Source organism: Syngnathus acus, chromosome 16, assembly GCF_901709675.1.
Source record: "Syngnathus acus chromosome 16, fSynAcu1.2, whole genome shotgun sequence".
NCBI classification, from domain to species: Eukaryota; Metazoa; Chordata; class Actinopteri; order Syngnathiformes; family Syngnathidae; genus Syngnathus; species Syngnathus acus.
The window spans coordinates 7107413-7133096 of record NC_051101.1 but is presented as its reverse complement, the minus strand read 5'-3'; the positions used below and the strand labels follow the sequence as shown (position 1 = coordinate 7133096).

Sequence of the window (25684 nt, the reverse complement as noted above, 5' to 3'; positions counted from 1 at the left end):
TGGATGAGTGGGCGAAAATGAGTCATTAGCTAGTCCTAAACAACATAAGTTAAAAAAGGAACCTTTATTTTGGTTAAAAAACAAAATTCCACAAAAAGAAATGCACAACAGAGGGAACAATTCACTGCCACGTGTGTCCAAAAAAGTGTGTCAAAGGATGAGCCGCGTGTACGCGAGTCAAATTAGAACGTGACCTAACTGTTGAGTTTACATTAACTTGACTAATCCCACCTGAACACAACCATTATTCGTTTAGTGGCCGTTATATTTCCCCAAATACGCAAGTAACGTAATGGCCATGCTTTATTTACAGTTTAAGCATTGATAGGGATTCTGTATTTGGTCATTTTTAGTGAATAAAGTGCTTAGTAGCAAACGATTCCTCTTTTTTTTTTTAAATACAGTATCGAACGGATTCATCCTTCATTCCCACTGTGCAGCGACTAACCATTATTACAAACAATATTGTTCCTCCACAAACTCTTGTTGAGGACCAAACTCTTGTCGGTTCACATTAGTAAACTGCCACAAAATATTTCTAACTGGGTACAAACTGAACTGCAAAAGATACCTTGTGGACTGATTGAACCTCGTCCGGTTCAACCTTTCCAGTCCCAGGGGATACAAAGATCTCCGTCCTGCATGACTGAGTAGAAGTGAGAAACACAAATATGGAGACCCAGCATGAGGGGTGAATGCAGTTCCAACAACCTTTTACAACAAAGAATCATCTGGCTTGAGGTGACACTGGGCTCTTTGGAAAGACCCTGAAGAGAAAGACTTTGGAGACACATTTTCATCAAAGCCTCTTCCTCTGCCTGCAGCCTGAACATATATCCAAAGTAGTTGGCTGTTAACACACCTAATGAACCAAAATGATTTCTTCTCTTGTTAGGAATGACTCACATTTTTTTACGTTGTGTGTGTTGTCTGGCATTAGGTGCGTGGCTCTGGAGGAAAACCTGCAGCTTGGGCAGGTCACAGTTGGCAGGTATGATGAAGTGGCCCATCTTATGAAGACTAGGACTAGAGCGGCCTCTGATGATAAGAAAGACAAATCATGTCTTCTTCATTGAGAAAGTCCAAACCAAAGTGAACAAATAAGAGGAGTGTACTTCTCCAATATCATGTTGAGCCCCTCAAGGCTTCTGGGGTGTAGGCAAAGCCTCTGTGATATCAGATTGTTATGGAAGGTGTTGAGGGTGCTGTAGAGCTCTGTGATGGGCTCCACCGGTCCCAGCCTCTCGGCGTGAATGACCCGAGTCCCACCAAGGAGGAGACTGATCCTCTCCTTGAGCCACTCTGTTTGCTGCTGGAGGACGTGGAAGGCGGGAAGCTGTTGAAATAGCTGGGAGGCACAAAAGTTGGTCATGTGAACACAAAAGGGGGGGGGGGGGGTTGAGCATGACTCAAAGAATATGAAAGCACATACTTTGGTCCACTGATGGTGAACATCCATAGTTCCCAGCATGACATGGCCGGAGGCATTCATCCCTGATTGGTCAGCAAACACAACAGCATGACCTGGACAATAAATGGAGATGTTTGTTCATTGTCAGGTGGAAGGGAAAAAAAAAAAAAAAAAAATCAATGACCTGTGCAAGATGGCAGCAAAATTCCTGCATTCACAGTTACTAAGATGCCACAATACGGCACCAAAGCAGTATTTTATATCAGACAAGTGCAAAAATAAGTGATTTTGCCAGCAAATACTAGAGGGAAAGTTAAAAAGAAAAGCCAACTAATAAGCAAATTTGCAGATGAATAACGTATAGAATCAGCGGATCACGGCCCCAATGACAGTTTTTACCTTGTAGGTTGCGCATGGCCTCTGGATTCTGCACAGCCAGTCGATTGAGACTCTGAAGCTGAGCGCACCTGTGGGCCACTCCCCAACTGCGCTGCCACCTGCACATTGGACCTGATGTTACCCGGCAACACAAACAAAATCTGCCGAGGGCTGGTGCACACTCAAAATTTGTTTTGGCTGCTGTCTGTCTCTCTTTTGTCATTGTATTAGTTCAAAAGTATTCAATGTTTGGATGTACCTGATGTCAGCCAGAGCAAATTTGCGGCACAGTTCCTCCTTCAACCGTTTGAGTTCTCCTCTTCGAGGAAGACTATCATTGTGCTTCTTCGTCGCCTCTGGCTCATTGTTTTGAAGCCATATACTGCCAGAGAAAAAAAAAACGTATCCTATGTACATTTAGTATCATCTTTAGGTCTGTATGTTGAGCCTCCAGTCTAAATAAGAAGAGTGTGGAAAAAATGGCCAAAAACTATTACAGTACTTATCAGTAATATGTTTTAATATTAAGTCAATATTAATGTCACTATTGTGCCAGATTGCCAAATCATGGGTGAGTTTATGTAAATTAACCACTATGCATGCACAAGCAAATAAATAGAACAAAAATGTCTCCATCGCGAAATGTGAGTCCAGTGTTACTAACTTGAGAGTAGGCTGAACTCTTGCGGCCTGTTGCAGCTCCTCCTCAGGGTCTCTGAAGCCAGTGAAGGTATAGTAGCTCTTATCCCACTTGATGGGTCTGTAGAAAGGAATGGCGGCTTCAGCTGGACTTGGGGAAGATTTAGCAACTGCTTCAAGTTCCTTCATGTGCTCCATGGGCAGACTGCAGGACTTTAACACATTCGTCACTGTGCTCAGGACATCGTTGGTATGCAAGACAAAGCTCACTGAACGGAACCCTTAAACCAAGTAAGAATGTTGAAAGCTTCTATAGAAACAACATAGATAGTTATTGTGGGAAATATTACTGTATAAAATCTGATCTGTACCTGAGGTGAGGAGATCTTGCTGCGCCTCACTGCTGTCTTTCGTCTCTCTCACATAAAAGGTGAGCCTCGTTGGTTGAACTGAACGCAAGCCCGGTTTCAGAAGACTTTCCAAATAGCCATTTAACCTCTTTAAGGAATTTTCATTCACTTCCTGTAAATCGCATCAAACCTATAAACAACCTCAAAAGCAGAGTGATGATCCATGAAGCACAATTATTAAGAAAACTACACGGGCACATAAGTCCATCAAACACATCACTATGTATTTGTTGCACAGTCAAGGAAATGTAAAATTGTGAACGTGAAAATGACTGACTTACCCGCTCCATGGGATACTGGCCAAAGAAGTCAGGATGGACGGCAAAGTAAAATGGTCTGAGAGCATTGACGGCGTCCGCTCCAGACAGAGCTCGCTGCAGGAACAAATGTGTGGCTACATGTTTTCTTTCCAGCCTACAGAAGAGAAACATTTTCAACAAGTAGCATAGAAATACTGAACACATGCTGTATATTTTTCCTTCGAAAAACAGTCATCCCAACTGTAACTGTAATTTAATCACTACTATTACCCAAACCTTCGTTTTAAATCTTGTTGTTCTGGAGCTGAGTCACTCAGAGTTACCTGATGGTGCAGCGCAGGAGGCAGTGGACAGACATAGTTAATGCTGTGCTGTGGTCAGATGAACTTTAGTTCATGATCCCAGCAATCGCTCCATCAGTAGTCCTGCCATCAAAAGTGACAGTACAGTGAACATAAAAAGTCTGCACAACCCTGTTCAAAATCAAGGTTTATGTTACCGTACATTAAAAACAAGAGGGGCAATTCTTCCCCCCAAGACATTAAATATACAGTGGAATACGTCAAAGGGATAAAGACAGTTATCATCAAGTGGTGAAAATATGGCCCAACAGTACCATGAGCAACCACAGGACATTCCTCCACAATTTATTAAAAGATGAGAAGGAAAAAAGGCATTGCAAAAATGCATTGTGTAAGTTGATCATTACCAAATTATATCATACATTGACGAGATGAGGTAACAAATTACGTTTGACCATTCTTAAACACACCACAATAAATGCATATCATACATGATCAGTCCAGTCAAAACAACTACGTCAAAACAATAACAATTACGTCATAAGAGCGATTGTCATTCCTGCAAGTAAATCATGGGTGCTATGAGCTTCAATAACATGGCTAGCTGTGAGAACATTAAATCCTTATTATTGCAAAAGACACAGTTAATGAGTAAACTGGCATTAAAGTGAAAGACTTGAAGAGGTAAGTACTGTACTGCCGTTATTCCAGCTGATAACTGTTTACCTTGCCTGGGGCTCATGGGAGCTGCCTGCTGGACTGGTTGGAGTCTTCGGTCTTCTTCTTCATTGGTCATATATTTGCTCTTTAGTGCCCTCAGCTGGACTGGAGGAGCCTTCGCCCATGGAGTTCACTGCGTCAATGGTTCTGAACTTTTTTCAACCCCACTGTGATTAAAAGCATGTTTGGACGGAAAAAATAAAAGAAGTTTTAAGACAAATTCTCGTGCAAATACGTGATGAAAGATTTGGGCAAATTACTACCATCAAAGTGCGACAGTGCTTACCAATTGTCAACAATTAACATTACATTGTTACACAGACCTAAATCTTTTTGCATTGACTACAGTTTGAATGATGTAGCATGTTAAAAGAAGTAATCTGTTGTGGACGTCACCGCAAGTAAAATGGATACATTTTTCCTAATCAAATGAATTAGTTTAAAAAAAAGACAAACTATACACGTGATACATTTGTACATTTTATTCTGCACATATACATGGCCAGAGAAACTATTGAAAAATAAAATCTCGAGAACATTTCTGTAATAAAGGCAAAAGTTGAATCAATAACAAGTGGTACTGTATTTTTTGTTGTTAAGATGGATTTTACACCAGGCAACATTGAAACACTGATTTCCCGAGAAGCAGTAAAGGCAAATAAATACAGATCCTAATGAGACAGATCATACATAATATCTCCTTTGATATCAAAATGGCTTCTTTGACGTTATTCAGATCAGCACACTAACAAAATACATCCAGAAAATAACTATGCACCATCTGCATGGCAGTGGATTAAGAGCTGGTGCATTAATGGCCTTAAACAGAAGAGTTTGTGCATTAGCGGTGCTGGTAGACCTGAAAATTCTGGAACAAAATGATTTAAAGATACATTTGGAAGTGTACAGATTGTGAAGGATTTATGATGACAATGCCTTTTTACAAAACAAGCTTTTAAATGCTTCATTTTTAGTCAGTGAACCAAAGACTGAGGTTTTATAGCTTTCATCCAGACCTGAGTATTTGAGAATTGTACTGGAAGTCATAACTGACGATTTGTGCTTAAAGAAACTCTCATCTCTAAACAAAAAGTGGATTTGAATGATGCTACAAAAATGAAAACTAATAAACCTTACTGCAGCATACTGACAAATGTTTGTATTATTTTAGTCCCAATACCTCTTGCAAGGATGCACAAAATGCGTAAAAAATATTTGTTACAAAAAGAAGTAAATATGTTTCACAAAAACAAAAAGCAAACCGAATCTGTAGTTTTGTCGTCTGTTAGTCAAGCTTCATATGTACTCATGCGATTGATTTCCATTGTTACCATCTTTAGTCCTTCATGTGTCCACTTCTTTGCATAACAAAAAAAATGTATCCTTCATTATAAGTATAAGATCCCTCAGCCAATGAAGTGGAATATACACTATTTGATCAAATTACAACAGAGTGCAAATTTTGAACATACTTTTGTTACTTTCATTTTAGCACAACAAAGGACCGTGGCTTTATCATGCCAGTTGTCACATGTGCTCTGGGTGGCTCTGCAGACAAGAGATCATTTCCTGGACTGGTTTGCCCTCAAAACAAATGTGATAGACCGCTGAAAAAAGAGGAAACCTTGGGAAAGAGGACAAAAGAGTTAGATTGCATATCTAAACAGAATGAAAAACAGCAACAGTAAAAGGCACTGTATGTCTCTGGCTAAAACAATTGTGGCGGTCCAATGTGAAATTGCACCCAAAATTTTAATTGTCACAAAGATATCAAGAAAATGTTACTACATTTTTTAACCAGAGATGCAAGTTCAGTTTTCTAGATGACTTCTTTGCACTGATTCCGAATCCGCTCTCGTTTTTTTTGTCTAGCACAAATGGTATATTTAGTAATATTTATGAAGGGTTAGGTTCAACAACAGGTGGAATTTTTTAGGGAACAGTCATAGCTAAAAATAACAAGCCATGGTTTAGGCTGCATCTTAGGAATGTCACATGAGCCGTTATTGGTTGATACCTGAGTCCTGAGCACATGTGATGTCATTTTTAGTCAACCGCAAGTGGCATACTGCATTTTTAAAGTTGTTCATTGTACATAAAAAATAATTAAGTTATCAAATTTATTATGGACAAAATATTCTTTTTTTACAGCTAAAAATGGCAAAATTAAAGATTGCTGTTGTGTGTTCATTCCGTTTACACTTTGGCATCAGCTATTTCTTGGTGTTAAGGACCAAGTAAGAACTCTCCTGGATACTGGTAATTACATGATCAAATTTGCAAAGGACAGTTCAATACTAATGATCGATACAGGAAAAAAGATGCAAACTAACTTGTCCACCAGTCCCTTCTGCTTGAGTATGTGGTAAACCTCAGCTGAGGTGGCAGGACCTTGGAGCTTCTGACCATTCAGCATCTCCTTCTCCAGTTCCTCAATGGTCTTAGAAAGTGTGGTCGGCAAGGGAGAGATAGTTGAAAGTCATTCACTACTTCCATGTCAAACATTCACCAGTTTTATATCTTCTTGTACCTTCCCTGTCGTGGCAAAAGCCTCTGCCACCCGTCGGTTGCGGCCGCCGTAGCAGGTCGTGATAAGGTCGGCGACACCGCAACTCTCCAAGAAGGTTGCTGTGGAAACCGTGTCATCCTTAGAGAAGAGTTTGGCGAAAGCTATCATTTCCATCAGGCCTAGACGAATCACGGCCGCCTTGGTGTTGTCGCCGCAACGCAGTCCATCGCAGAAACCTGCACCCACCGCCACAATGTTCTGACCCAGAAGACAAAAGAACTATCTGATTAGTTTACAGTCAAGTGTTCCCTTTATGTTTTGAGCAGTATATAAGATCACTTATACCAGGTTATGTATGGGTTGGTTGCTGGTGAAAAGTCTATGTGATCCTTTGTAAGATTGCTTATCTTCTAGCAACCTGACAAGCTTCAAAGAATTATTATTTATATATTTTTTTTAATGGAGGGTTGATGCAATGCGGTGTTTGGTGCCAGTGGATATGGTCCAGCTATAGATAATGGATGGACAGAGAATGGGAAACACTAAGGCTGCTGTCACATTTCTCATCCTCCAAACAAACTCAGAGCCATTAGTCAGCAGATGTGAACACTGCAAAAAAAAAAAAAAAAAAAAAAAGGCTTCCTACAGACCCCTTGGAAATGAGGTGGTGCAGTCATGGTGCAGCTTGATCCAAGTCATTACTTTTAAACATAATTGAATGACGGAGAACTTATGTAGAGTACCTTCAAAGCTCCGCACAACTCCACAGTATCTGCATCATCCACCACTGTGATCCGGAAGTTGGGAGTCTGCAGGAGCTCTTTGAAAAGTTGCCCATTCTCCAGAATTTTACTGCCTGCATATCCGGTAAACACAAACATACAATGATGTCAACTGGCTAGAAAAGTATTCACGTAGTCTAAATTCTGTAATCCCATTTGTTTTGTTCACCGATAGTGGTTTCGCAGAACTTCTCAGCTGCTACTTCATTGGCAATGTTTGCACCCATGAGAACACTGACATCAATGCCCATCTTCTCTCTAATGATGTCAGATATCAGCTTGAGGCCCTCAGGACCTTCATCTATGCCCTGAAAAAAAAAGCATGTCATGTCTCATTGCTCATAAAGCATTATTTCAAATGTTACTGGGCTACGTTATGCAATTGTTCTTGTTGAAAGGGATTTATAAAAAAAAAAAGAAAATTAAAAAAATTCGGTGCACTATCAAGTTTGTAGTGCTCCAGCAACTACAAGTGAAACTATTACTAATCTGGCTCTCCAATTAATGATTCTGTCCATAATTTTTTAAGAAGCCTTTTTTAACCAGGATAGCGTGTGAAATTCTCTCTCTCTTGCACGCATGCACACACACGCAAACCTTGTTTGCCTAAGTGTTGTCTTGGCTTTCATCTCAGTCTCAGTCATCAATGCAGCATGAAAATGTAGATACCGGTAATAGCTCAAACACGTCCCTGATCAAAATGTAGACAGCCTGTCACGTCAGAGAGAAATTAGGGGCTTTTGTATGTGTAGTTAAAGCCCAAAGATTTATATGTGCGTTGAACACAACAAAATCTGATGAATGCCATTTCATAAACTTAATTAGATATAATGATAAGAGTAGCGATTGTGCAGTGTCAGATTTCATCATCAATTCTGAATTGTCTCGGAGTTCTTATTGTTGCTTTGTTTCGTTCAACCAGCCACACCACTGATCACTTGCAATAATAATTAAAATAAATAAAAAAGCCCACTGATTTTAAACGGCATAAATCTTTCAGTGAACAATCCAGAGTATTTTTCTTTTCTCACTTCTAAACAGATTGGCACGGACTCCTTGCATACTTCTAACCTAGCCCTACAATTTAGCAAATTAGCCTGTTCGCATCTTGTGTGAGAGCATCAGCATTTGTCCAGCAGTGTATGAAATTAACACTCACTCCATGGAATGTGCCAAGCTCACACATTTTGCAACACTCCAGGCTGTTGTTGAGGAGCTGATGTTTGAATCAAAAGCACACCGTCAGCGGGTGTGCTGAGCTCTTGGAAATTTAGTATTAACGACTATATCTCTTACCTTTATTAGTGTGATTCCCCGAGCTTTGGTTGGAACGCAGCCCATCAATTCATCACACAGTTTTCTGATGAACTGGTGGGGCACCACAAACACCAGAAGGTCTGCTCCCTCGGCAGCATCACGGAGCTGAGGAACAGCCACCTGCCAACATAGAAACATGAAAAGAAATGCAGTGATTTGATAGTTAGGAGGTGAAAAATGAGATGTGTGATTAGTGCAAGGAACCACACTTTAGCTTAAGCATAAATTGGGATTGTTAGGAGGTATTCTGAGGAGAGATTTTCAAATGAAAGCCATTTTCTTACCACATTATCCGGCAGTTTGTATCCAGGCAGGTACTTGACATTCTCATGCTCAGTGTTTATAATGTCAGTGAGTTTTCGGCCATTAATATTTTCTTCAAACACCCACATCTTCACTGTGGTTGCAAAACGCTGCAGTGACCTGGCATTATTTCCAATGATCCTAGCAATGGCTGAGCCCCTAAAAAACAAAGCAGAGGACGTGTTTGCCACTGTTTTAGTCCACAATTCCATTCGATAATTTGGCAAAGTGGAAATGTCTACAAATGCTTTCATATCTAATACAATCTCGTCACAGCCATCTGCTAAAAGGTTTTTGTGTACTTACTGTACTTGAGCCCCTTCCTGCCTGTCAGTGTTACAATACCGTAGACTGCCCACTTACTTCTGCCACGTCTTCCATATTATATAAGAAGCCCACGTACAGATTTTAAGCAACGTATCACAATAATCACATTGATTCTAACGCGTTGAAACAGTTTTATCATCATCATCATTGCTATAATCGATTTAAAAAACTCACCAGTTTCCGGATCCGACAATGCAAACTTTGAGCGGAGACGCCATGGGTGCAGCGTGCTGTAGTTAGCCAACCTTTCGAGGTTGTTGAGGGTTTATTTTAGAAACATGAAATGAGCGTCGAATTGACTAGCGGCAGGACGAGACGGCAGTTATCCAGCAGCGGCACTTGGTTGGAGTAAATCAGCAAGGCAATGATCACGTGACCGTCCCAATAGCTGACTGTTCGTGCTAGCAGAACGAATGCTAACATTTTAACCGCTGTATGGAGCTTTTATAGTCAATGCATTAGAATTCATCATAATCATCAAACACAGATAACTCGTTTAATTTGGCTTAAACAAAAAAAAAATGTCGCTCAGTGGGGAAGTGTACAAGTATGCAATATGCGGGATTTGGCAACATCATTGCGGTTGCATGTTGTGCAAAGTTTGAAATTGGTCGTAAACAGAGAATCAAAAATAAATACAGTGGGTAAGTAAGGCTTCCACGACTGTACTGTATTATTTTTACTGTACGTGCTGCGGTTATTGCACTGCAGACGTCAGCGTCACCGACTGATGACGTCAAACATGGGCTCCACAACATTACATTACAATAGCAGACCTGCAGGCAGGCATTAACAATGGGACAAACTTGCTGTGTAAAACAAACTCAAAAGTTCAGAGTGCAGGTACAGCATTTGGGGAACCCTCCCCCGATGCAACCCACCCCAAGTAAAAGCCCAGCCTGCGATGCCGTAATGTGATGAATAATTAATATCCAGTGACTGTAGGGGGGGAGTATTCCGGGCTGGGGGAGTGACCAACCCGGGATTTCCAAAATGAAAAAACTCGATAACGTCACCACAGATGGAGGGAGGAGGAGGAGGAGGACAGCTCCGCAGTAAATAAGTCAGTATCTCTTCAGTGTCAACACTGTCAGGAGGCAGTAAAGCTATTACTTGCAGAATTAATGTCGTTATCTCATCATCACTGCATCAATGACTAAAAACTGCAGTTAATCGATGGATCAATCAATCGCTTGATGCTTTCTGTCTCTTTACAAACACTTAAATATAGTAGCCAGCCGTGAACAGACAGAATTGAGCAGCAGCAGAAACGGCAGCATGAGCCGGTCCGTGCACCAAGAGAGCCCTCCCAAATATCCCAACAAGAGGCAAGAACAGCGAGTAGGACCACCTGCTTCCGAGTCCGGGTATGGTGGTGCAGGGTCATCGCCGCATAAAACAACCCGCAACAAACAGCATCTTGAGGGGGTCCTGAAGAAATATACTAATCTACTGCAGGGCTGGCAAAATAGGTAAGTGAAATGCAGTGTCTTAAAAAACTAACTTTTATTGTAGCCTATTAGATATTGATTTTTGTTTAAGTTGTATGCCTACTTTTTTTTTGAAGATACTATCTATGTATCATATGTAAACGTAATTGCATTTTATATAGTGTTGCAGGATTAACCAGTGATGAAGTAACCATTGCCAAAAGCTTAAATAATGATTGATAGATGTGTAAAAACAAAAATGAATGGAAGGAATTCAGGGGGCTTTGTCATCAAGCAATCAATCCCCAAATCTAGGATTTTGTTTTTCTGTTTCATAACAAGTGTTACACCTTAATTCATTTTCATTCATTTTCCACCCATGACTACAAAGACAACCATTATTAAAAAAAAATAGATGTGATATGTGATAAAATTTTAGTCATAGTGCAATTTTATCCATCATAGTACAGTATAATTCCTTATTTTTCGAACGCGTGTCCTGTTCAGGATTGCAGATGAGCTTGAGCCATCGAATTCTGAACAAAAAACAAGGTACATCCTATAGCGACCAGTCTTGAATTAACTTAGCATTAGGGATGTTTGATACCACTTTTTTCCAGACCGATACCACTACAAATACACAATTCTTGAGTAATCCCGATATGATACCAAGTCACACCACTAGAACTTTTGACACATAAAATGTCCCTCTAAAAAAAACGGACAGATCATTTCAATCAATTTTCCCGAAAAAAATACATTTACAATTACTTTCTCTTCCAAGTAACAAATGTTAATGTTAGTGAGAAAGAGCCCTCTATACTTCACTCTGTGTGTTTGCTTTGTACAAACTGGAAGAAATAAACATAAACGCAAACTCTTGGTGTTTATTCCAGTAAAGGACACACTATTGCCACAACTGAATGTATGAACCAACAAACCAATGTCTTCATGAAATAGCTTCAGTGTAACAAATGATGTACGCAAAAAATAATCAAAAATACTTAATGACAAGAGTAATGAAACATTTCTGTTTCGCTGTAGTTCATTTCATCGAGGCGTCGATTGTACTGCCGTACATATTTGGCATTATCAGTCTTTTGTTGCAGTCCTTTGAAGAACTGCCACTCTAATGGAGACAATACACTAATTCTCAATATAATCACTGCCCGGATCACGTTCCAATTCATTCTATAAATATGAAACTCAAGATTTGCGTCGGTGCAGCGCTCATATCATTGTGGATGACTGAAACGTGTACTGCAATGTGTCCTCGAAATTTCATCACAGCCAACTTTGTTCATCAACTCCCACCTACTGACTGCATTGCTATATATCATATTTGTAGCCATTCAATTGTTCATGCATGTTTCCATTCATTCCATTTGACATGTTTTTGAAAATCATGTGGGTGGCTGTCCCAGAAACACTGAATGAGTCATCCAGGAAAGCCCTGCACTTGCTGCTCTCCTGCATCTTCTCTCCCTCTGCCCCCCCCAACTACAACTCTCTTCCTCTCTATTGTAAACTGTCCAGCTGGATCGATAGAACCATCCAAATGTGTAATGAGCTCCATGATCACACTTTGACAATGTGATGTATACTTAATTCCAAACACACATATATATGTATATATACCTTTGTGTAAGTTAAATATATATTTAAATTAAAAAAAAATATATATATACGTATATATATATATATATATATATATATATATATATATATATATATATATATATATATATAATTTTGTTTTTTTGGTTTTTTTCCTTTTTGGTCACATGCTTTTGCATATTTTTGCACATTTTTAAACCCAACATCAGTAGCTCTCATTTGCATTCCTAGAGAGACTGCGTCGTGACTGTGGGAAAGACTATTGGGTCGAATCTTTCTTTCTGAAGTTGCTCATGAGGTCAAGAGTGAAATGAATTAAATGTATTCTTTCCGCCCCATTCGAGAATGCTGACTGAGCATTATCACACGAGCATATTCACGTTCTCCGCAGCTGGTATTCCCTGTGTTTTGGGTGTGTTAGGTTGTTTACACAATCATACTGTTGATACTTCAATGACATGGTCTAAAATGGGATGTTAATAAAATGTTGGACACAACAAAATACATACATTTGGTCCTCAAAAAACATAAAGGTTTTCTCTGTTGTTCTTCTCTTGCAGGTATTTTGTTCTTGACCCCAAGATTAGCCGTCTTGACTACTATAGACATGAACACAACAAAAGCCAGCGACCCCCAAGAGGTTCCCTGTCTCTACTTGGAGCACTGGTTGTCTCCTGCAGTGACTTTCCTTACATGTTTGCTATTCAGTCCCCAACTGGTGAATCCTATAAACTTAGAGGTAAGTGTGACATGTAATACTTTGAGATTCTATAAATAAATATATGAACTCATACCTGTACAAAACGAGGCAATTTTTGGGGTTGTTTGTTGAGTGTAAATTCTGTGCTCACTATTGAATATACCATATTAACTGTGGATAACCTTTTTCAAATCTCTTCAGGGATCTTGATGTATTTCAAATGTCAGATGGTCATTGTTTAGGTTCCCATGCAATCTTAAAGGTTGTTGGAAAAAAAATTTTTTAACGATTTCAAAAATTCAATAACTTTCTTGCAGTCTGTGATGCATCCTAGACAGCAGTTTGAGCAGTCTTATTTGTTTGTTTTTAGCATCAAATGCAGAGGAGCAGGAGTTATGGATGACACAGCTACAGCTCTGTTCTCGACGCCACTCTGACAATGGAGCTAAGGTACACGCGCACGCACACACGTAGTCATTTTAAACCACCGATTAAATTCTGCATTGATCACAAGACAGCCGTGTTCAATTCCCTTCTCTTTCCTGCTTCCTTATTGGATTGGCTATACTCCAAAGATGTGCTTGGCCAGAGATTTTAGATTTCGAGACACACTGGAGCCAGATTAGATTTCTACCCAGGTGATGCACTTGTAAGATATAGTTTGTTTTATTCAGCCTCATCTACATCTCCTCCACTCAAGCATGTGAAGCAGATGTTGCATCTCGCTAATGGTTTATCCCCCCTGACACAATTTCACAGGTGTCTTAAAAGTAACGCAGGCTCGGGAGTGTGATGTATAATATGGCTCTAAATGGACAACCAAAATAATCCAAGCACTTTGATGCCGTTGCTTTGTTTTCCGCCTTCACCAAATGACTTCATATCTATCCTCTTTGGTTTTCATCTCACTGCTGAAAGCCTCCCATCTGCTTCTTCTCCACTCGGAGCTGTATCAAGCGCTTGATATATTTAAGCATATCTTAGTGTGGTTCATTTGCTAATGTGCTGTGTGAGGACTATGTGTACCGCGTTTAACTTGGCAACCATGTGACTATTATTATTATCGAATCATCAGAGTGGAGCGGTGGCGACCTTGATCCATTATCTATCTGAAAGCATTCACCTTTTCGGACCTTGGAATGATGCTAAAAGAAATTCTCGATGTGCCTATTTTTCTATAATGAACATATTTGTTCTACTCATGTCTCTTCCCTAATGGGCGGATAAATGCCACACAATTGTCTTGCTCTTTTGCGTGCGTTTTGGACTTATGATGGCAGCGGTGTAGCCTGAAGGTGCAGTGGGTGCAAAGCCAGAAAGGAATTAGGTTAGCAACTGCCTCTCACCCTACGTCTCCTGCAACTTCCTTCACCTCCTGATTTTTAAAGATGCCACAAGGTACCACAGATAAAAGATAAATGTTGATTATTTATTTGAATTCAGAGGTATTGTTTTGCATCAGTTAAATTATGAATAGAAAAAGAGGACTTGGAACCATGTGAACAGAAGTCAGGGAAGGAGAATAAAAGATTTGGGAAAAAGTGAAGAGGCGTTGTTGAGTTTTATATAAAGTCTTGATTATAGGGGTGAGAGACGAGAAACTGGAGTGCGAAAAAGAGAATGTAAGGAATGAGTGAAGGAGGTGAAGGAGAAAATGATGTGTGAAAGCCGCAGAGAAAATTCAAAAGGTGTTGAGAGGAGAATGCAAGATTCTTTCCAAATCTTTAAATAAAATCGACACACTTGTGTTTTAATTAGAAATCTTGCCACAGTTTATCTTACTTGGCTTTTGTCTTTCTTTTGCAGTGATAAAGTGAACTCGGTATTTTGTATTTAGGTGTGATGAATCCAAGTCTATATTTGGGTACATCAGGACTTTCACTGTGAACGTGTCTTAACATCTTTCGCTCGCTGTCAGAGGAGTGATGACTCACCCTCCCTTGAGAATGACACGTGTTGAGGGAGGCTGTCTGAGAGTGTGTGGCAGTGTATAAAAAGACTCACTTCAACTCTGCCTCGGTTTTAGCCAACCTACATTTTTGTGTTTAACTGTCGTTCTTGTCTCTGTTCCATGCAAGAGAGGAACTCGGTCTGCATAAAGCTTTGGTTAAATTATATTCTGCTGTTAGACTTTTTTGTATGTAGTAGGACCATGACATATATGAGCCACATAATCGAGTTGTGTGCTGATCACTGTTCACATTTTGAAGATCAAATTTGGCCTGATTGCAATGTTATGTGAGATCTTAAGATGGACTAAGGCTGTTATTAACATACCTCAAGTTGGCTCGTGGTAAAATCTAAATAAAAATCATAGAAACAACAATCCCAATGATGTTGACCTAAATAAATAATGAAGCTTTGCTACTGAAAGGTGAGTATAAAAATAAACCCATAGCGGAGTGTTTCAGTGAGCTGAAAGTGACCTCTAAAAAGACCAATGACCATTTTATGCCCTATAAATAAATAATCAAGCATTGAACTGTATTCTGAGTTGATGAGCAGCAGTATTTGTGTTTACACGAAAGCACCGGTCAAGATCTTAGCACTTTTGCAATGCCTTTTTAAAACCTGACTTGGAAATGACAATATTTCAGATTGCATCGAAAACTGTACCACCTTTGTGATTTATGCCATTTAGAGTAATTTATAATATTTCTTTGGGAATAAAAAAAATACTAGTGGAATCAATAGCGCACTGTTTCGTGGATTACTGCAGGATGTGATTATTATTCATCATCACAGTTCATCTCTATTCATTAAATAAGCTCATGTCCCAGTTGAGGTACTCGGAAGCCATTGCCAGTCCTAATTACATTCAAGGGTCACAGGAAACACTCATTATTTCTCCTCATATGAGTCTTCTTCTCTGTCAATTCCATTGCTCTGCCTGGGTACATCATTGAGAGATTGGACATTTTTCTACCTCCACCATGTGGAAAAAAAGCATGAATGAAAGAATATCTCTGTTTTGATTATCGTTGGTTTGTTTGACAGTTAAAAGGTCAAATGTGCCCAGCAAGAACAGACATCTATTCATTTTCTAAACCGGTTACTCTGTTTAGGGTTGCAAAAGTTCTGTCATGGACAGAACTTAAATTAACAATTCATCGATGGCTGTTTTTGTACCCAGGCCAAAACCCAGTCTAATTTAAATAGTAGTCCTTCAGCGCCATCTTGTGGCATTTTGGAGCTATATTGAAATTAGTTGTCGCAGTTCATGTGTCGTAGTGCTTTGCCACACACACTTTTGTGGCTTTTTGGTTCCAAGGAACTATGTTGGAGTTGCTGTCATTCTACAATACTGAACTATTTTTTTCAGTATTGATGGTAAGACTCGACACCGAATAGCAGGTTTGCCACCAGCAATATTGTCTTATCCGGTCTGTTTGTGTGTAGGGGATTACTGCGGCAAAAGAGGAACAGAAGATCCTGGTCAACTCCAATGAAACTCTACCCCCAAGAGCTGGACCACTCTCCTGTCTCAATGAGGTAATGAACACCTTCAATCCAATTTGACTACTGACATAAGAACCTGCTCACACAAACACTTCACCGACAACTCCCATTATATTGACAACAAAGAAGGAAGATTATCAGCGAGATGTCCCAAAATAGTATTTTTTTTTTCTTCTGGAAAATAAGAAAATGTTCACCATGCCTCTCATGGCTTTGTCATCTTTTTTTAGGATTTACTCCTTTTAAAAGCTACTTCTGCAGCCACATTGAGCTGCTTGGGTGAGTGTTTCACTTTGCTCCACCACAACGTGCGGGCCCACAACCAGAACCAAAACCATCATTCGATGAGTTTAAGTGAGGCAGCCCCTGCAGAGCGAGCCAAGTCCTGGAGTCAGCGCTGCAGCCCTAACGTGCACCAGATGGAACCCGCTAGCCTCAAGTCAACTGGTCAAAGTCCATTTCACCATGTTAGTGGCAGCCAAAGTCCCAAACATGGTAGCTACAGTAGGAGTCAAGAGATGGACCACAACCACATCCAGAGTCACACAGGTGAGCAGAGAGATGATTCTGGTCAGATTGTTGTTTTCTTGCATCTCCGATTTAAACATTTTTACAAATTTGATGACCACTGTTATTTATATTAATGACTTTTGTTGTTGTGGTGTTAATCAAGTGTCAATTTTTACCGTATTGCTACAGGATCGTAAGCCTTGTGCGACCCTGTTTAGTCATTGGAGACCGCAATCTCCATTTTTATATCACCATTTAAAAGAAAAATAAACAGATTTTCCAATAGAATACAATTTATGTCCAAAAAAGAAGTGCTGCTTCTACCTTACCACAAATACAAAATTGCCTATTTATACTTTACTTTCAATGACTAAGGAAGTCCTCTTCGTTTTCTAATTTGGTATCACTCTGCAGATAGTTCGACTGGATGGATCCGATCTCCTCTGAAGCAGATGACAAATGATGCATCAAAAGCGGTCACACTCACTAACCAGTCCCAGCACCACGTTGAGGTATCGCACATTCTGTTCAATTACACCATATCAGAGCTGCAACAAATAGTTAGGGAGATGACAATATTTGAGAATGTGTGTGAGTCTTTGTGTGCACTGTATTCGAAATACAAAACAAGCCTAAAGATTGTCATTTATGACACATTTTCATACAAAGTTCTTTTTTTTTTTAGTCAAAACAGCTTATTATATCTACAAAAAAAAAGCTGCAGTGGCCGCAAATATTGTTACTACATCTCTCCTACCAATGAAAATGAAAGCCACTGTATATATAAATCTTGCTTGAAACATTCGCTGGCTGGGTGCACCTCTTTGTCAGTCCTGCAGCACGAAATGATGGACAAACAATTTCACACTCTCCAAACCCTCATAACGCATTAACTGGATGTTCCTCATGTGGAAGAGTAAAGAGCAAACACTGTGAGATAAATGGGAATGACAAATCATTTTAGTTGCAGCAGCTCTGCAGAGGAGAGGATTTGGCCTTGATTTGTTTTTAGAAGCAAATCAAGGTGTACTTGACTGCTGTCAGAGTCTCTCCAGGTGCTTTCAACCTTTCTGATCCTTCTAAATTTGTATCTATCAACAGGGGGCGCTCTGTGTTTCCCTAACCATTACTGAGAGTTTTATGTTAAAGGCTGAGTTCAATTTGAAAATTCAATTCTTAGATCCCTTGAAAGTTGCTTTATAAATGTGTTCTTTGTGTATTTGAAACTGCATGTAGTTTTATTTTTTTTTAGATTTTTCATTTTTTAAATGCAGTATAAACAGATTGGAGCAGACAAATGAAAATGTGTACTGGCGGAAGATTTATCTTTAAATATGTAGTTAATATAAATATAAACATGTGGCAGAGTATCAAGGGGTCTGCGAATACTACATCTGGGTGAAAAATTCCAAATCTGAAAATTTCACCCCAGTTGCACATTGCTCTTTCCTTGCATATATAAGCAATTAAAAACCTTTTGGGGGCATGACAGTTACAGATGGTAAAATCCAAAGCATAGCAAGTGTGTGGTACAGTTTGGTCCTGATTAATAAAATGATATGCCAAATATGTGATGCAAATTAATGTAATTGATTTTAGTTCCTGTTGTATTTTGTACACCTAGCTACACACTTTATTCACACTACAGTACTTGCTTGTCTGAAAGCATATTTATCGTTGGTTATTAATTTGACTAAAGAAACTCCCAGGCTATCTACTTTCCCAGAAGAAGTTGTTCCTCAGGTCATATCTGCATCTCTTTTTTGGTTCTGCTATTTGCTGGTTGTGGCTAAAATGTGGTAGCGTTAACTGAAGATGATCGTTTCTGTTGTTGTGATGTCGGCTGAGTAGATAAAGTAACAAATCACTTACAATAATCAATTTTAAAAAATAAAAGCCACATCAGCAAGGTCTTAGCTGTGAGGCAAGTGAAAACTCAGACATCACACTACACTTAGTATCATTTTAAAATAGTGTATTATGTCTATATTCATAGACATGTTACCTAACTAAGGAAGCTGTGTGTTAAATTGTGTCTTGCATAATGTTTTGGACATTTGCTTCTTGTATGTCGTTATAAGGGACAAGTGGAACTACTGTTGGTTTTTATTTATTTCCACTAACATTGCTACAGATGAAACGAGAAGTAAAACTTGCAACAAGGAATCCATTGTTCGTATTTATAATTATCAGGATATGTTGTAATGAATGTATCTCCTGTGTTGTTTCTCAAGACTTCAAAAGAGAGCAAAAACAAATGTTATTGCCGTTAATAGCGTTAAAAAAATAAATAAGTGAAACCAGTCCAGAGTAGGCAGAATGCCTAGGGGCAATGAAAGACTGATGGAGTGAGGGGGAGCTATTAAAGTAGGACGAGTTGTGTTGTACATGGTGAGTGTGTAAGGGGGCGGGGCTTATGTGTAAAGCTGGATGGCGAGACAGAAACCATCATAAGCATCAGTGTTAATCTGCTGCTCAAAAACACACAAAGAGGCAGACATTCTGTCTCTCGTTACCTATTCCTATTCCCTACCTGTACTTTTTTTTTTTTTTTAACTTTGCTGGACATGAAATCCAACAGGACTCCTTTGCCTGCAGTGGCTGACTTCAAGCCGAGCCAAGTGAGTGGTTCTGTGTACGAATGGTGTGTTTACAGATTGCAGTAATTTACAGAGCAAACTTGGCATGGTACTCTACACTGATGAATGGATATTTCACCGCACTTGTGCTCGTGTTAAGAAAGGTCAGAATGCTCAAAAATCATTGTGAAGTATGCATTTGCAGTAGTTTTGCATTTTTAGAAGGAGTTACAAACAACTCTGTACAACATAGGTTGCAACTTCCAAGTCAATGTTTAAGAACAGCAAACTAGCTTTTTAATTTGAATAAAAGCATTGGCAAAATATGTGCATTTGCAGGGAAAGCCCAACAGCCCAGAGAGCCTGGATCCCAGTGCCGAGACCACAGACACAGAAGACAACGATGAGGAGGACCTGGGAGTTCTCGATGAGCAGCGAAGTATAATCCTCCATCTACTGTCCCAGCTCAAACTTGGAATGGACCTCACTAAGGTGAGTTTCTCATCCTTGGCTTCTTTAGATGACTTTACCTTCCCTATGTAAGAGCCTCTGTATAAACATGACGTATATGCAGCTGAGTTAATTTAGGGGACATGGCTGATAAAGTCAATCAAGTTTCGATTGTTATAGTTATTGTTATCAACCTTTAAGCTTTTGGTTGTATGCTGCAATCACATGGCTTCTGCTCAGGTGATTTTGGTGACTCTTTCAGACCAATGAGCTAATGTGATTATCAATGGCCCGCTGCTCTGGATCACTACAAGAATGTGCTGATGGAATAGAATACAAGAAAGACAAGGATTTAGACTGTGCTTCTCAAGCGGCAGAAAGTGTCAACAGAGTCATCCACTCCCAAAATCAGTCGTCATCGGCCCATCTGCTGCATCAGCTAGGCTCGAGCTCCCACTGCAACCCAAAATAGAATGCGAGAGAGAAAGTGGATTGGGTTTAGTTGGATCATAGCTTTTTCAGGGTCCACTGGTACCGGCCAATCTGTGCAATGTTCGGTCACGCTCGATTCTCAAAGTCAGAGTTTTTGACTGGTGTGAATGCCCTGTGGCCTACGTGTGATGTAAAGTATAATCAATGCAGTTGTTCCTGCTGCCACTTGTGAATGATTGCTACCACCTTGCATCACACAAATAAGCAGAATGAATTTAATTTAATCACATATAGGGAAGTTGCAGTTATGTATTATGAAACGATGACATGTAATTAGGAAGCATGGGCGAACGCAGCAAGGGACAGGAGAGGGGTAACTACCCCGAAGCACACAACGATCGTTGCGCAGTCGATCGTCCCACATTATTAAGCTTCACATTTACATTGCACTCAAAGTCAACTACCGCATACTCGAGTTGACCTCGAAGCGCGATGGATTGCCACAGTTTTCCATTGTCCATGGCTGAGATTCATTTAGACAAAAGTAGGGCTTTTTTGACATTTTGTGGCAGAAAAAAAGGGGAATTTTAAACCATTTTGGGGGAAGGGTCAATTTCTCGCCGATTTCCACTGTTTGCTGGACTTGGTCTCGTTACCTTGCAAATACCAGAGGTTTGGGCAACTGTCACAGATCTCCGTTAAATATAGTCAATAAGATCATTTGGGAAACAGTGGCACTGAACTCTCCAAATTGCTCAGCCTGTAACTCCATTGAGCTTCACTACCTCATCATTTGTCAGTTGCCTGTTTAGATTTGAATGTGTTTGCATCCAAGAAAAATATATCAATGTGCTAAGCAGAATTTGCATTTGTGATACAAGATTTGCATTTCAGCACTCACAATCCAGTGTGGAGTTTGCATGTTCCCCCTGTGCCAGAGTGTGTTTTCTCCTGGTATTACAACTTCCGCCCATATTCCAAAAATATCAATGTCACCCAAAAATAGCTGAGATAGGCTCCAGCTCTCTCGCAAACTTAATTTGGCCCAGCAGAAAATAGATGGAGAATTAATCAAATAGAAGAGCTTAATTCTTTCCATCTTCTCTTTCCCTCACAGGTTGTCCTCCCTACATTCATCCTAGAGAAGCGCTCTCTACTGGAGATGTATGCCAATTTCATGGCTCACCCTGACATCTTCCTCTCTATCACAACTGGATCGACATCAGAGGAGCGCATCATCCGCTTTGTTGAGTACTATCTTACTGGCTTCCATGAGGGCCGGAAGGGCGCGGTAGCCAAAAAGCCCTACAACCCCATCCTGGGTGAAACCTTCCACTGTACTTGGTGTGTGCCTCGGGACTGTGTTCGATCCCTCAGAGCCAGTAGCTGCACTGCTCCCAAATCAGCAGTCACGACTTCAAACTCTTCACAGAGGGGGACAGAAAGTTGCAGTGGGGTAAAATCCGACTGTTACCAGATTCGCTTTGTGGCAGAGCAGGTGTCTCACCACCCGCCTGTATCAGGCTTTTACTACGAGTGCAAGGAGAAGAGGATGTGTGTGAATACTCATGTATGGACCAAAAGCAAATTCTTGGGAATGTCTGTAGGAGTTTCAATGGTTGGAGAAGGTAAGACAACCTATGATTACATTATAGTGTTTTCACTTTGGATTTAACATTTTATATATATATATATATATATATATTTATATATAGATATATATATATATTTATATATGCAATCAAGAGAATGCACATGTACACAAAGGTAAGTTCACGTGTTTCAAATAATAATATTATATAGCTGAAGATGTTAAACAATACATACATGACTTCTGCTCGACATAGTTTTGGTTGAGTCTGTGTGTTTGTGTGTACATGTGTGAGCGCATGTGTGTCTTGGGGAAAGAAACAGATGTGAATCCATTTGACCTGGACATAAGACAGCTGGCTGTTACATAAGCATCAGGGAGGAAGGGGGGCAAAGTATGAAGTGCGCAAAACAGACGTTTGAAAACTCACAATATACTGTAATTGAGGTCGAGCTAAACTGACATGGACCTTCTTAAATATTTTTTTTTACTTTTTTTCTTTGGCATATAGATTGCATTTTAAAATTGAAACATGACACATTTAAAGTATACACAATTGCCCTTGCTAGGAAGCTGTGCATAAAGAATGTTTATTTATTCGTGGTGGCTTTAGAACAGTGATTCCCAACCAAGGTCTTCCTGGGGTCGTCAAATTAGTACTACAAAGACATCCAAATTAAAAATACTCAAGATAATAAAATGTAAGAACACAAAACCAAGCAAACGATCGCTTTTATTACAAAATATATTGCATATTTTATTACAATTATAAATACTGTAAATAAAATCAATCAAACAACCACACAAAAAAAATTGGGAAAAAGAATCACCACAGGATAAAAGTGAAATATTTTAGTCAATCGAGGGAAATCAATCTGTTTGTGTTTGGGGGGTTTTTCGGTATTGAACTTTGATTCAGTTCAATTCAATAAAGATGTGTACTGCATCACTTTTAAAATTATTTGCGCTCTCTTTTTTTTCCTCTAAGACATTGTTAGCAACCAATTCCGGTCCACTTTGTTGGACATCTAAATGAAAAATCGGTTATCCTTATCAGAGCATTTCATCCACCCATGTCTCCGCCCTGTTGTTCCCAGGTGTACTGCATCTGCTAGAGCATGATGAAGAATATGTGTTCACACTTCCTTGTGCCTACGCTCGCTCCATTCTGGCCGTGCCTTGGGTGGAGCTGGGGGGAAAGGTTACAATCAGTTGTGCCAAAACTGGGTACTCAGCCACAGTCACATTCCACACCAAACCGTTCTATGGAGGGAAAGTTCACCGGTAGGTGACACACATTTTGGATGAGTTTTTAATAGCCTATTGTCCTTGTGTATAAGAAAAGCCCAAAGCAATATTTGTCCATGATTTTGACTCAATCACAAAAACAGCGACAATGTGATAGAACACTCCACTCCAAATGTTTTCCTCAATGGAACAAATCTCCCTTTTACAGAGTAACAGCTGAGGTCAAGCACAATCAAACAGGAAACGTAGTGTGCAAAGTCCAAGGCGAGTGGAACGGCGTGCTGGAGTTTACCTACAGTAACGGAGAAAGTAAAGTGATTGACACCTCCAAGCTGCCCGTCATCAAAAAGAGGATCAGACCAATAGAGAAGCAGGAACAAAATGAGTCACGGTGAGTCAATCGGATGCATGAAAAAAAAAAATGAATATAAAAATTTAGTGATTATTCAATTTTTGTAGAAAGTGTTCCAAAACATAAGTAGGGAAATGGTTACCATGACTTTTGTCCATCTTTAGTTTTGAACAGAAGTCAAACATTTGTGGGCAAGTAACATAAAATGACACGGAGGCCTGGACTGACTGCAGAGCCACTTTTTTCTCTTTTATACAAAAAGTACTTGTAGGTGTTCTGCCAGTACAAAGTGACCACTGGCAAGTCACTAGTGTATGTGCATGTTTCTTCCCAATTTGCCAGAAACAAACTCCATGACTGGCCTGAGTGCTTAGTCTCCAAATGTTCAGATTCTGCTCACAGCCTCCCACTGGGCAGCCTGATTGGCATTTACCAGACAACAAAAACAAATAAACCTGACATAGATTCTGCAGAAATGGAGAACATTTTGTTGGCTGCAGCATCCTCCACTATGACTGGTTTTGAATTTATTTGTTTGAGAAAAAATAGGAGACGCAATAAGCGAAGCTATACTAAGCTTTTCTGGTGTGTAAATAGCAACCACGCATGTTTTGTGTGCTGAGTCTAGGCGCCTTTGGCAGCATGTAACAGCATCACTGCGGGCAGGAAGGATGGATGAAGCCGCGGAACACAAACAGCGCCTTGAAGAGAGGCAACGTAGCGAGGACAAACAGAGAGCTGCCACCAAAACTCCTTGGAAACCCAAATATTTTATCAAAGAGGTGAGGAATATTATAAATACAGGGAATCCTTCTCAATAAAAGCAGATAGGAATTAATTAATTATTTATTTATTTATACAGGGTGAAGATTGGGTATACCACAACCCACTATGGAAAGTTCATTGAACAAAAGCCATCTCAGAAAACAAGTGGAATAATCAAAGAAGAGGGTCCGTCATCAATCGCAAAAAGAGAAATAGGACAGCAAAGCTTTCAGACAAATTTCTTCTGATTGTGAGGATGAAATGGTTCAGAGGTTGGATGGATGGACGGACGGACGGATGCATAGTTGTGTCTTTAATGCTTTTGAGATTACTGTACCAATGTAAATGAGTGAAATGACACCAGATGTGCGACCTTAAGTCTTTATTCAAATTAATACAGTAATGAAAACAGCACTGCATAGTGTGCCAAATGTTTTCATGTCTACGTTCCTATAATTAATAAGTCACCCAAATGGCTCGTTTGGTTCCACCAGTCATCCTCTGGTGGATTTAATTTAAACTTTCCTCTGAGGATACTTTTTCACATTTGTATAAATGTTGGTTGTAATAAAAACAACAACAATACCAAGTTTTGTCACGATTCAAATGTTTTTTCCCTTGAGCAGGTGAGCAGATTCCAACAATAACCTACAAACCCATAAGTTTAGATTAGTCATGTATATTATCCAATTAAATACACACTATATTTCTATACAACTACATTCCAACTTTATTCATATAGCACATTTCACAACAACTGCAGGTCTAAGACACAGAAAATTAAAATCCAGTAGTATACATATAAAGTAGACCCCGATAGAACAATAGCAACAAAGTCAGTCTTATTTTGGGTCGAAAGCTAAAGAATAAACAAAAAATAAATAAATCACTTGCTTGTCTCATATGGGGACAAAAACACAACAACAAACATTTCAAGTTCACTGTAAAACTGACACAAAAAACAAAATCACACATTGTATATCCAAACAACAAAATATTCAACCAAAACATACTGTATAATTTTGTCTTATGATGCTAACTTGAAATGTGAAATGCAAATTAGTATACAATTACTAACTATGTAGAACATAGGTGTCAAACTCAAGGCCCGGGGACCAGATACGGCCCGCCACATCATTATTATATGTGGCCCGCGAAGACAAATTTTGCATCGACTTTGCGTCACTACTAAA

The 25684-nt window shown here is 39.6% G+C and overlaps 3 protein-coding genes across 5 annotated transcripts; 1 reads left to right on the top strand and 2 right to left on the bottom strand.

The window, feature by feature from the left end:
• Positions 1-45: 45 nt before the first annotated feature.
• Positions 46-4200, bottom strand: tcaim (T cell activation inhibitor, mitochondrial). Of its 3 annotated transcripts, none has more exons than XM_037273914.1 (11): positions 4127-4200; positions 3422-3523; positions 3120-3252; positions 2800-2950; positions 2454-2709; positions 2049-2171; positions 1811-1908; positions 1433-1524; positions 1116-1348; positions 907-1038; positions 46-825 (listed from the first exon to the last, which is right to left on the bottom strand). In XM_037273914.1, the coding sequence occupies exons 2-11, from the start codon at positions 3454-3456 to the stop codon at positions 600-602; spliced, it is 1479 nt and encodes a 492-aa protein (XP_037129809.1). In that variant the 5' UTR covers positions 3457-3523; positions 4127-4200; the 3' UTR covers positions 46-599. The 3 variants fall into 3 exon arrangements, with proteins under 3 accessions (XP_037129809.1, XP_037129811.1, XP_037129812.1); XM_037273916.1 differs by having other exon boundaries at positions 4062-4139; XM_037273917.1 differs by lacking the exons at positions 2800-2950; positions 4127-4200 and having other exon boundaries at positions 2454-2549; positions 3422-3542.
• Positions 4201-4587: 387 nt separating this feature from the next.
• On the bottom strand, positions 4588-9718 carry gpd1l (glycerol-3-phosphate dehydrogenase 1 like). Its single transcript, XM_037273927.1, has 8 exons — positions 9533-9718; positions 9013-9190; positions 8708-8848; positions 7581-7719; positions 7373-7485; positions 6651-6887; positions 6454-6560; positions 4588-5744 (listed from the first exon to the last, which is right to left on the bottom strand). The coding sequence occupies exons 1-8, from the start codon at positions 9574-9576 to the stop codon at positions 5648-5650; spliced, it is 1056 nt and encodes a 351-aa protein (XP_037129822.1). The 5' UTR covers positions 9577-9718; the 3' UTR covers positions 4588-5647.
• Positions 9719-9839: 121 nt separating this feature from the next.
• On the top strand, positions 9840-25089 carry LOC119135918 (oxysterol-binding protein-related protein 10-like). Its single transcript, XM_037273925.1, has 13 exons — positions 9840-10421; positions 10590-10830; positions 12966-13144; positions 13476-13555; positions 16505-16597; positions 16795-17113; positions 17489-17586; positions 19993-20145; positions 21653-22163; positions 23224-23410; positions 23583-23765; positions 24355-24508; positions 24589-25089. Exons 2-13 carry the CDS (start codon positions 10637-10639, stop codon positions 24631-24633), a joined length of 2196 nt encoding a protein of 731 aa, XP_037129820.1. The 5' UTR covers positions 9840-10421; positions 10590-10636; the 3' UTR covers positions 24634-25089.
• Positions 25090-25684: the final 595 nt, after the last annotated feature.